The sequence below is a fragment of the Diabrotica virgifera genome, chromosome 2 (genome assembly GCF_917563875.1).
Source record: "Diabrotica virgifera virgifera chromosome 2, PGI_DIABVI_V3a".
Lineage (NCBI taxonomy): Eukaryota > Metazoa > Arthropoda > Insecta > Coleoptera > Chrysomelidae > Diabrotica > Diabrotica virgifera.
In genome coordinates this window covers 62,433,946-62,446,565 of record NC_065444.1, presented here as the reverse complement: position 1 = coordinate 62,446,565, position 12,620 = coordinate 62,433,946, and the positions used below count along the sequence as shown (strand labels likewise).

The window sequence follows — 12,620 nt, the reverse complement described above, 5'->3', positions numbered from 1 at the left end:
TATTTTTCAATCATAAGTTATTCGGGTTCAAAAATTGCAATTTTTCGATTTTTTGAAAGTTCAACCCCGTTTATGCCGAAAACTATGCATCCTACCAAAAAACTTGTAAAATAATTTTTTGCTTAGAATGACCGAAAGAATACAAACACATGTTTTGTTTTGCGAAAAATCGCTGTTATGTGATTCCTCAAGTTCTTTGTTTATAACAATCTTATCGACATCCGGATCGACTGTTACCCAAAAAATTCGTGTTCTACGGGTCAAAATACATAAAGAAAACTTGAGTAAGTCCATCTGAATTAAGGAGGCCGTTGTACCCCTACTGGCGACAGGACTATTACGCTAAAGCATAGTTTTAGAAATATTGACGAAAAACGTAAAAAACTACGAATTTACCGATTTCTCCCCCCTCTCCCTACCAAACCCGACGCTCAAAATGGTGCGACTTTTTTCTGAACATTATGTGGACCATAAAGAACAACTTGGTGTTGGATGATACCTTTCACTTTGGATGTCTGGGTTTGGGTCTAGTTATACCATACTATAATGGAAAACAATAACAAACGTAACAATTTTATTAAAAATAGTGTTTTTTCAGCTATATACACTGCAGTTAATAATGTGCTGCCAAGGATACCTGAAGACCAAAGGGATGAATATCTAAGGGATTACCATAAGGAAGTCGAAAGTACTGGTCATGTATTCTTTATGGAAAGAGATGGACAACAAATACCATACGTCAATGTGAATTTAATTGTTGGTGTGCTAAACAAAGACTGATAAAAAACTTACAATAATAAATAAAGGCAATGAAAAATTTAAAAAATTGAATTTCTACTTGCGTAATTATTTTAAATCAAAACTCTTACAAACTATTTCCAAAATATTGAAATCGTAGACTCCAAAAGTCAAAGTAAGATAACGAGCTATTCACAATTCAATGGGAAAATCCCAATAATTGGCTGTATACCATAGTTTAAAAAAACCAATACAGAAGTAAAAACTTCGAGATGTATTCTGGTATAAAATCGTTTATTTAAAACTATAAAATGTCATCGATTGCAGAACGTTTTCGTTCTAAACAGAACATCTTCCGTGCATCCTGCCGAGTATTTTGAAACTAGCACACCGTAAATAGTGTTAACATCATCATATATGGTTTACATAATGTAATATGTTAAAATGTTATGACTACAAGTCGATGTTAATGGATAAAGTGGAACACATGCTAAAAGGGTGCCATGGTTCCCTGCTCGAAGATACTAGGTACTTGCCAATTCAATGGGCACAGACCAACTCAGTTGGTCTGTGCCCATTGAATATCTTCGAGCAGGGAACCATGGCACCCTTTTAGCATGTGTTCCACTTTATCCATTAACATCGACTTGTAGTCATAACATTTTCACATATTACATTATGTAAACCATATATGATGATGTTAACACTATTTACGGTGTGCTAGTTTCAAAATACTCGGCAGGATGCACTGAAGATGTTCTGTTTAGAACGAAAACGTTCTGCAATCGATGACATTTTATAGTTTTAAATAAACGATTTTATACCAGAATACATCTCGAAGTTTTTACTTCTGTATTGGTTTTTTTTTCTATTCACAATTATTTTCATCAAAGCTTTCCGGGTCATAAATTACGTATGTCTTGTTTTAATCTAATATTATGAATTAATTTTGATTAAGAGGCTACAGTAGCGCGCCATCAAAACGAAAAACGCCTTCCAAGATTGCGGCTTTAGTTTTGAATATTTTGTCGAGATATTTGGCACACATATTCCTATTATAGCAACGAATGGCGGTACAGAGTCCAATTTGAGAAATATGTTAGTATTGGGAAATTACTCTAGAACTAAATGCAATATTAAAAAAAAACGAGCCTGTACTGCCATTAAGAAGAACAAAAAAATACACTTTCTTCAAATATACTTTTTTAACCTATGCCTAGATTTTGTGTCATATTGGAACTACTAAAATTTTTTACTTTTAACAAGAAATCGAACATATTATAACTAAATAACTGATTAGGCAACATAGAGAAATAGTCATTATCATTTTGACAAACCTGCGTCAGATTTCTAGTGTAATAACACGATTCTTTTATCTGTTCTGTTATCTGTATCGATGTTATCAGAGTCAGAGATAGAAGATGGTCTAAGAAAATTTTAGAATCGAGACTTAGACACGATGCTTATCGTAATCGAGGACTTCCCCCAAAGTGTCGCACGGCATTAACAGCATTCAGCACAACTGGATCCAAGGTGCTCAAGGTCTACTATCAAGATCACCAGCTCTCTGAATCTTAAAGAGAATTGGAAATGAATGAAGTAAAAGACAGACGTACTCTCAATCATTTATTGTAACTTCCGACGACCGGTTTCGCTCTCTAAAGTATGCAGAGCATCTTCAGGTCAACAGTTCCAACGCTTCCAAACGTTGTCAATCTTACACTAACACATACACTAGTAAATAGAAATCTTTTAATAAATATAAATAAAAACAAAATCTTTTAATAAATATATTATAGGGTGAGGCAGATAACTGGCCTATTAGAAATATCTCGAGAACTAAAGGCAACAGAATCATGAAAATTGGAATAAAGGGTTTTTGAAGGATGATCTATTAAATGAAAATATTTTCATCTCTTTGCAACTTCCGGTTATACCGGAAGTTGCTTATAACTTCGATTTTTTAAATGGGGCACCCTGTATATTTTTACATTTTTGGATTCTCTTCGATGTCTTCTTTCTTAAAATATGAGGTTTTGTAATATTATACAGGGTATATTAAAAGATAATTACGTTTTTTTATTAATTTCGTAGCAAAATTAACACCCTGTAGAATTGTAGTAGTTTGACATCTAAAACTCTACTTACGTTCAAATGATTTTTAATATACTCTACTATTGTTAAGAATCATCAGTATAGCTAAATTTTTAATTTTAGTATACAGGGTTGGTCGAAACTCAGAATGAGTATTTTTTGAGTTTTCTTAAATAGAACACCCTGTATTTTAGTATTGTAATGAAATGATATTTTATGGTACTTTTTTATTTCTTAAGCATTCCCTATACCTAACTGCTTTAATGTGTGAGTTATTGGTGATTCAAGCTAAACATTAATTGCACCAAAAAATACGTAAAATTTTATTAGGTTGGTCGTGAAAATACTCAATCCCAAATAATTTTTCAGAAATATATACATATTAATCCAGACTGGTCCTTAAAATTACCAATAATGGTTTATCTATCAAAATACCTACGTAGTTAAAGATTGTTGGTGCGATTAACAATTAAGCAAAAATTAAAGCAGTTAGGTATAGGGAATGCTTAAGAAATAAAAAAGTACCATAAAATATCATTTCATTACAATACTAAAATACAGGGTGTTCCATTTAAGAAAACTCAGAAAATACTCATTCCGAGTTTCGACCAACCCTGTATACTAAAATTAAAAATTTAGCTATACTAATGATTCGTAACAAAAGTAGAGTATATTAAAAATCATTTGAACGTAAGTAGAGTTTTAGATGTCAAACTACTACAATTCTACAGGATGTTAATTTTGTTACGAAATTAATAAAAAAACGTAATTACCTTTTAAAATACCCTGTATAATATTACAAAACCTCATACTTTAAGAAAGATGACATCGAATACACTCCAAAACTGTAAAAATATACAGGGTGTCCCATTTTAAAAACGAAGTTATAAGCAACTTCCGGTATAACCGGAAGTTGCAAAGAGATGAAAATATTTTCATTTAATAGATCCTCCTTCAAAACCCCTTTATTCCAATTTTCATGATTCTGTTGACTTTAGTTCTCGAGATATTTCTAATAGACCCTTTATTTGCCACACCCTGTATATATAACATCGCTACTTATAACCTTATAGGCCTACGGCTTCTAAATTCTGGATAATATTTCTCCATTCTTTTCGGTCCTCTGCACTCTTTCTCCAGTCCTTCACCCCGATTTCTTCCAAATCCATCCTCATTACTTCTTCATTTGTTCGTCTCCTCCAGGTTTTCTCCGCTATCTGTATACCTCCAAAAATTTTTCTCAGGACCTTCCTTTCCCATATCTGCATCTTCTTCTCCTCTTGTTGATTAATTACCCACGTTTCGCTCGCATACAACACTGTGGGCCGTATTATCGTTTCATACATTCTGATTTTCGCGTTTATTGATACATTTTTTGCTTTTAATATCGTGTTTAAGGCACCCACAACTCGACTTCCCTTCAATAATCTTTTATCTATTTCTTTTCCTTCCCTTCCAGTACTGGTTACAGTCACTCCCATTTCACTACATTCCATTTAATAAATAGAAATAAAAATATTTAAAACCATCACATTTTAAAAAATTGTATATGACATTCACTGTAGTTTACTTCATAAACATAATAACAGGCACAGATTTGTTGGTTGTCTTTCAACAACTATCTCTTCACCCTCAAGAATTCCCAAATCCCATAAACTTGTTTACCTTTGTAACATTCTCCGTCTATTCCACCATATCCCGTTAGCATAACTTAAGCAAAAACATCATGTTAATGAATACTGAGGTTGTAGCTCCTTGTATCCGAATGTAAGTACGACACGTTATAATTGCATGATTATAGACGGCATACATCTGCATGTGTTTGTAAACTTGGGGACGTTTGTTACCGCCCCCGTGTATTTGTCTGCTATTTTCACTACTTTTATGTATGTTGTTCAACATTGGCTTGATCTTATGGATCTTTAGCATCTTATACAACCAGACATTGTTCTAACTCTGGCTTTTTATTTGTAGCATTTAGTGACTGGTAACCGTTGATCTGAAGATGCTCTGCATACTTTAGAGAGCGAAACCGGTCGTCGGAAGTTACAATAAATGATTGAGAGTACGTCTGTCTTTTACTTCATTCATTTAAAATGAACTCTCACATGCAACCTATTCAACATTAGAATTGGAAATATTATGCAGTCCTGTCTGGCACCGGCTCCTGGTCAGTAATATTATTGAAATATGTGTTTCTTCTTCTTCTTCTTCCTACTTTATAAATAGGTTTAATGCCTGTTTTACTTCGGTTTTTAGCCTCAATTGACATTGCCTGACCATATTTTCCTCGGCCGTCCTAATGATCTTCCATTTTGCGATTTGTCTCTTGCTACTCGTACTATTCTATTTTCTGTCATTCTTTCTATGTGTTAATTCCATTCTATTTTTCTTCTTTTGGTCCACATGTTTATTTCTTCTATACCACATCTCGCTCGTATTTCCTCACTTCTTACTGTGTCTCTTAAAGTTTGGTTTGTTATTTTTCGTAAGACTTTGATTTCTGCTGTTGCCAGCAGTGTTTGTGTTTTCGCCGTATCTGATCTTGTTTCCGCTGTGTACGTCATTATCGGTATTATTGTTGATTTATATATCCTGGTTTTCGTTTCCATTGTGAGGTATTTGTTTCTCCAGATTATGTTGTTGAGACATCCTGCTGCTCTGTTCGCCAGAAATATGTGAAATATGTGTTTGTTTTTTAATGTGCGCTTATTATTTTCGTTTTATCTGCTAAATGAAGTGATGTTATGTCCTCCATCTCCTCTACTACTGCCTATAGATGCTGCCATTTTACTTTATCGGAGGACTCTGCATAATCCCTCCACGTCAGCATAAGGGTATTAAATCACCCTTGTGCTATTTCCTGAAAATAGAGCTATAGAAAAGCTTGTAGTGCTTCATGTCACCTTACTAGTGAAGGGCTTTGGAAGAGCTCAAGATCGGCTCTAAGCTGACCAACAGGGTTAGGTTAGTATGGATACCTGGACACACATGTGTGAAATGCAACGAACGCCAGTTCTTCTGCGGAGGCTCCAGGATTTCTGGGCCAGTTGTGGAGGTTTGAGACGGGCTAGGCTCCACATAGTGGGGCCATCCAAAAGTCTTACAGCCCAACTGCTTCTTCTGGATCGTAGAAGATGCTCCCTGGTGATCAGTATGCTCACCGGCCAAAATGTCCCTGTTTAGAGATTTTCATGTTTACAGTTGTTTTCTCATACTATAAATCCTGGCATCCTATCATCGGCCCAGAGAGTCCCTGGATCCCAGGAAAGCCCAAGACCAGGTTCTTAAGGACCTGGTCCGTAAGATAGGGGTGATACAATGGACCCCCCGTAGGAGGTCTGTCTGAAGGGCTCACAAGTGGGCCCTGCCCCTATATACCATGTATCATGTACTACAATACTTGTATGTGATATTAAAGCTACCAACCGTCCTGTAGTTTTTCTGCAGATCAGGAGTACAAACACCAAAGCTTATTCGAAGGCAAGCAAGAAGAGGTTATTCCAAGGCTTGATCTAATTACGAATTTCTAATGGCTCTGTATTATTAAAGTTACAAAACTTTACAATGGTGTCAGTTGTGTGGCTCATTAATGATATAGTTTTGTGGTCTGAACACTCTCTGGCGTTATTCGTCTTCGGGATTGTGACAAAAGTAAAGGAGAGCCATTTCTTTGGTATGATGCCTGTTCTATAAATTGTGTTAAAGAGGTTCACCATTATTTCAAGTGTGTCGTCGTCTATAAATTTCAACAATTCTACAGGAATTTCATCTGGTCCTGCAGCTCTACCCCCTTTTGTTTGTTTACTTGTAAACATTTGATGCAGTATCTCAATTTTATAAATCTTTAGAAAGTGGCTGTGAACTATATATTTCATAATATTTGAGTGGACAATTTTTTTTAAATGACCGAAGAAGGTTATTTTAAAAGACAGTATGATAACTTACCCATTTTTATTTTAATTATTTTAATTTTATAGTAAAAACAGTTCAAAAAAATAAATTTTATGAAAAATGAATTACATATTATTTTTAAACGAAAATGAAGATTATTAATTAATAAAACAATAATGTGCAAGTTCCCTATTGTAGATATTTTCAACATTGCTTTATGTTTTGATCTATATTATTTGTTTTCGTATATAATAATATTTCAGCTTGTTTACATGGGCGGTTTGCCAACGTTTGACGCCGCGGTTTACCTGAAAAACCCAACCGCCGAGGTTCGTACACATGAGAGCAATTGACTGGCGGTCTCATTCCTCCCCTAGTAAACTTACAACCGCCGCGATTTCACGACGGAAAGGTTGCATGTGTACGATGTTGAGCGGTTGCATTTGTTTCTATGTTAAACTTGAACCGCGGCGGTTGGGTTTTTTCAGGTAAACCGCGGCGTCAAACGTTGGCAAACCGCCCATGTAAACAAAGCGTTTGTGGTTGTAATACTAGCCTAGGTCCCAAATAGAGGTCATCGTGTCCTTTTCAATTCTGATGGACAAACTCAACGGTTTCTTATGGATTTTTGTCTGCTGATCTTTGGATTTCCATCTGAGTGGTCAAAGAATTGTTATAAACAATTTAATTGTCTATAAGGCTCTGGCTCATAAACTAAAAGAGATAAAAAAAATGTTTCAAATAAAATTTGTTCCTTAATAAAAAACGAAAAAAAAAAACGTTTACTAAACTTAAATCCAATAATTAGAACTCAAGATATTGTAAAATTAGTGCACAATGCAAATTGCCAAATAAGTATTTTTCGAATCTTTATCGATCGTAACTCGGCTTCTACGCATGCAAATGAGCCTTAGAAGGTCTCATTTTAAAGCTTAATTAATAGGATTCCAAACAATGTTTGTTACATTACTTTATCTTTATTTGTTTTTAAGTTATACCCGTTTGAAGTTATAATTTTCTTAAAAAATTGTACATTAATTTGTTTATAAGGGTTTCAATCAAATTTGAGCTATAAACATTTATACTTTAATTAACAATTATGATAGAAGAACTCAAACGGAAAAATTTACGCTTATGAATATGTTTGTAAGTCTATTTTTGGTCAAGCTATCGATATTTTAATAGCGCGCTCTGAGGCGCACGATCGGCTGACAGCGTAAAGGTTCACGCGCTACTTAGCGATGCAAATTATAATTTCTATGTATATAATATACTCTGGGCTAATTAGCAAAATACAAGGAAAAGTTATTTACCAGCAATTTTATTGCTGGAATCGAATCTTATTATTGTATATATTAATAATATAGGTATGCAAAGTCCGCAGATAGTGTGCTACTTTTGTTATAAACAAAATGGCGCCCGAAAATCGTGTTTTTTTCAATTTTTGCTCTATAACTCCAAAGATTTTAACTTTACACCAAAAACACTCAAATAAAAATTCACCGCAATTAAATTCTGCATAGAGACGTGTTTTTCCGATTTACTTCAACGAAAACTTTCCCCGGAAAAAGCTGGTTTTTCCAACAAAATCTTTAATTTTCAACTTAACTTTTAGATAAGTAATTGTTAATCAATAATTAAATAACTTGGTAATGTAAAAGCCCTTTTCGTATAAATTATAATTCCAGAAGCCGATAGAAATTGAATGAACAGTTTAGCAACAATTGAATTGTTAATTAAAAATTTACGGTCACTATAATAACGACAATAATTATGATGCATAAGAATAACTATGATTTTTTATAAAAAGACACTATACCTATCTGATGTACTTTACAGAATTGAAATTGGACTATTTAAACGGCCTCAGGAATATTTTAAAATTATAAACAATGTTTTGGCTTATAAACAAATAGAAGATCTCGGGAAATATTAAATTAAATTAAATTGTGAAAACGGTATTCAAAAAACAGCGACAGAACACCTCTTTTAAAAGAAAAAAACGTTTAATTATGACGAGTGGTTCCTGAGATACAACCGGTCAAAGTTGTCCGGAATTTACGGCAAATATGTAAACAATAGGATCATAATTTTCAAACCATCACCTTTTTATTTTTGTCCTCTTTCTCCACACCAATTTTCATATTTTTAAAATACTTATAACATATATTATTATAATAAAAACTATCGATAATACGTGTGAAAATTGCCAAAAATAGCAAAATTCCAATCAAAAATTAAGTTGGAGCAAATGTAACCCTCAAAGTTCAAAATCGGTATACGTTAAAAAAAATGCATTTTCTCGGCTTCCCATGGAGTAATTTCCTTCATTCTTTTTTTGTTCCCGAATAACTCGAGTAGAGCCATCAAACTAACGTATTACTAAATGTCAAACTTGCTTTTCTTTTGTTGTAATAGATTAATTTTTTTATAAGAACAGAAAACTACATATTTTTTTCCAGTTGTAGGCTTTTTTTAGATAAATTTACTACAAGTGTACCTTTTAAAGTTAAAAACATAAATATTCTCATTTGAAAGCTATATAATTATTTAAACAATTTTTATTTAAACAAATTAAAATTTTGTGTTATAATAAATAAATTAATTTATTATAACAAAACAAAAGCAAGCTTGACATTTAATAATGCGTTAGTTCGATGGCTCTACTCGAGTTACTTGAGAACAAAAAAAGAATGAAGGAAATTGCTCCATGGGAAGCCGAGAAAATGCATTTTTTTAACGTATACCGATTTTGAACTTTGAGGGTTACATTTTCTCCAACCTAATTTTTGATTGGAATTTTGCTATTTTTGGTAATTTTCACACGTATTATCGATAGTTTTTATTATAATAATATATGTTATTAGTATTTTAAGGATATGAAAATTGGTGTGGAGAAATAGAACAAAAATAAAAAGGTGATGGTTTAAATATTCTGATCCTATTGTTTATATCTTTGCCGTAAATTCCGGTTTACTTTGACCGGTTATATCTCAGGAACTACTCATCATAATTAAACGTTTTTTCTTTTAAAAGAAGCGTCCTGCCGCTATTGTTCGAATACCGTCTTTACAATTTAATTTAGTTTAATATTTCCCGAGATATTCTATTTGTTTATAAGCCAAAAAATTGTTTATAATTTTAAAATATTCCTGAGGCCGCTTAAATAGTCCAATTTCAATTCTATAAAGTACATTAGATAGGTATAGTGTCTTTTTATGAAAAAATCATAGTTATTCTTATGCATCTAATTATTGTCGTTATTATAGCGACCGTAAATGTTTAATTAACAATTCAATTGTTGCTAAACTGTTCATTCAATTTCCATCGGCTTCTGGAATTATAATCTATATGAAAAGGGCTTTTACGTTACCAAGTTATTTAATTATTTATTAACAATTACTTATCTAAAAGTTTAGTTGAAAATCAAAGATTTTGTTGGAAAAACCCACTTTTTCCGGGGAAAGTTTTCGTCGAAGTAAATCGGAAAAAACACGTCTCTATGCAGAATTTAATTGCAGTGAATTTTTATTTAAGTGTTTTTGGTGTACAGTTAAAATCTTTGGAGTTAAAGAGCAAAAATTGAAAAAAAAACACGATTTTCGGGCGCCATTTTGTTTATAAAAAAAAGTAGCACACTATCCGCGGACTTTGCATACCTATATTATTAATATATAGAATCATAAGATTCGATTCCAGCAATAAAATTGCTGATAAATAACTTTTCTCAAAAATGGCCTATTCTCTGATAATCAGCCCAGACTAATACGTTATCTTCATTTTTCATTTTTGAAGGTCCTAATAAAATTTTATCATATAATTCATATAATTAAATCATCGTACTGTACCTCGTATCACCTTTCATTCTATTTAGGTATTTTGTCTTCTATTTTTTGTACTAAATGGGAAAAAAAACATTAGAAACTAATATTTCAGATATATAATTAAAAAATAATGCTTTATGCAGAGCAGATCAATAACAGATGCAATTTTCATTGTAAGGCAACTGATGAAAAACATACAGGAATAAAGAGACCCACGCTCATATGGTATTCATTGATCTTGAGAAAGCATATGATAGAGTTCCTCGAGCGATTCTGTGGTGGGCACTCAATAAAAAAGGAGTCCCTGGCGAATATGTAAAGATTGTGAGAGATATGTATGAGGGAGTAAGGACTAGTGTTAGGACAGGTGTGGGAGAGACTGATAAATTTCAGGTGAAAGTAGGTTTGCAGTAAGGCTCGGTAGGTCCTTATTTATTCTCATTAGTTTTGGACCAGATAACAGCGAAACTACAGGGTAGCATTCCATGGTGCTTAATGTATGCTGATGATGTAGTGTTAGTAGGAAACAGGGAAAGAGACTTAGAACAAAAACTGGAACAGTGGAGACGAGCTCTGGAGGAAAAAGGTTTAAAACTTAGTAGGACAAAAACAGAGTATTTGGAATGTTCATTTAAAGATGGAGTTACTACAAATAAAATGGTATCTTTGGAAGGTGAAATGATTGTGATTGTATTACAGAGTAATGGAGAAATAGATGGAGATGCATGCAGTAGAATTAGGGCTGGATGGATAAGTGGAAAGAAACGAGTAGTGTGTTGTGTGACAGAAAAAATCCAATGAAGCTGAAGGGAAAATTCTATAAAACAGCGATAAGACCGGCTATGACGTACGGAAATGTAGGTTGGGCAGTGAAAAAGAAAGAGGAACAACGCATGTATATGGCGAAAATGAGAATGCTTAGGTGGATGAGTGGAGTGACAAAGAAGGATAAAATTAGAAATGAGTATATTAGGGGAAGTCTAGGTGTGGCACCAACTGATGCCAAAATGAGAGAGCATAGGTTAAGATGGTTTGGTCATGTTCAACGTCGAGACGTTAATCACCCAATACGAAGAATAGCTGAAGCGCAGATTCCTGGAAGGAGTAGGAGAGGAAGACCAAAGAAGACCTGGGGGGAGACGACGATAAGGCAAGACATGTTGGCAAAGGGGATTAACATTGATATGACCCAAGATAGAATTGTGTGGAGAAATGCAATTAGGGAAGCCGACCCCGCATAGGGATAAGGCAAAGAGAATGATGATGAACTAAAAAATAAGTTGATATTATATATTAATACTATTTTTACAAATATTTTCTTTCATGCATCTGCATCGAGATATACAGGGAATATGAGTTTTTTTACATCTGCATAAGTTCTTAGAGCAATTTTTACAGATACTTGGTGGTACTAAATCTGATCTTCTAGACATTAAAATATCGATATCTTGGCCAAATATAAACTTACAAACATATTCATAAGCTTAATGCTTGAAACTCTTATAAACAAATTAATGTACAATTTTTTAAAGAAAATTATAACTTCAAACGGGTATAACTTTAAAAACAAATGAAGATAACGTAATTTAACAAACTTTATTTGGAATCCTATTAACTAAGCTTTAAAATGAGACATCCTAAGGCTCATTTACATGCGTAAAATCCGCGTTAAGATCGATAAAGCTTCGAAAAATACTTATTTTGCAATTTGCAATTTGCATTGTGCACTAATTGTACAATGTCTTCAGTTCTAATTCTTGGATTTCAGTTTAGTAAACGTTTTTTTTTCTTTGTGATTTATTAAGGAACAAATTTTATTTTAAACATTTTTCTTTATTTCTTTTAGTTTATGAGCCAGAGCCTTATAAACAATTAAATTTTATTTAACAATTTATTGACCACTCGCATCGAAATCCACCCTCGAAATTCGTAATCAGCAGCCAAAAATCCATGAGAAACCGTTGAGTTTGTCCATCAGAATTGAAAAGGACACGGTGACCCCTCTGGCGCCTAGACTATACGTTATAATCATTTATAATTATATTGTTCATTTACGCCATACTCTAAATA

General features: G+C 33.2%; 1 protein-coding gene across 2 annotated transcripts in view; it reads left to right on the top strand.

The window, feature by feature from the left end:
- Positions 1-826, top strand: part of LOC114326250 (juvenile hormone acid O-methyltransferase-like) — a 164,392-nt gene extending 163,566 nt beyond the window's left edge. For both annotated transcript variants that reach the window (XM_050642604.1, XM_050642603.1), the window contains exon 3: positions 599-826. In XM_050642604.1, the coding sequence (XP_050498561.1) occupies positions 599-780 (182 nt within the window). In that variant the 3' untranslated portion in view covers positions 781-826. The remainder of the gene's footprint in view (positions 1-598) is intronic.
- Positions 827-12,620: the final 11,794 nt, after the last annotated feature.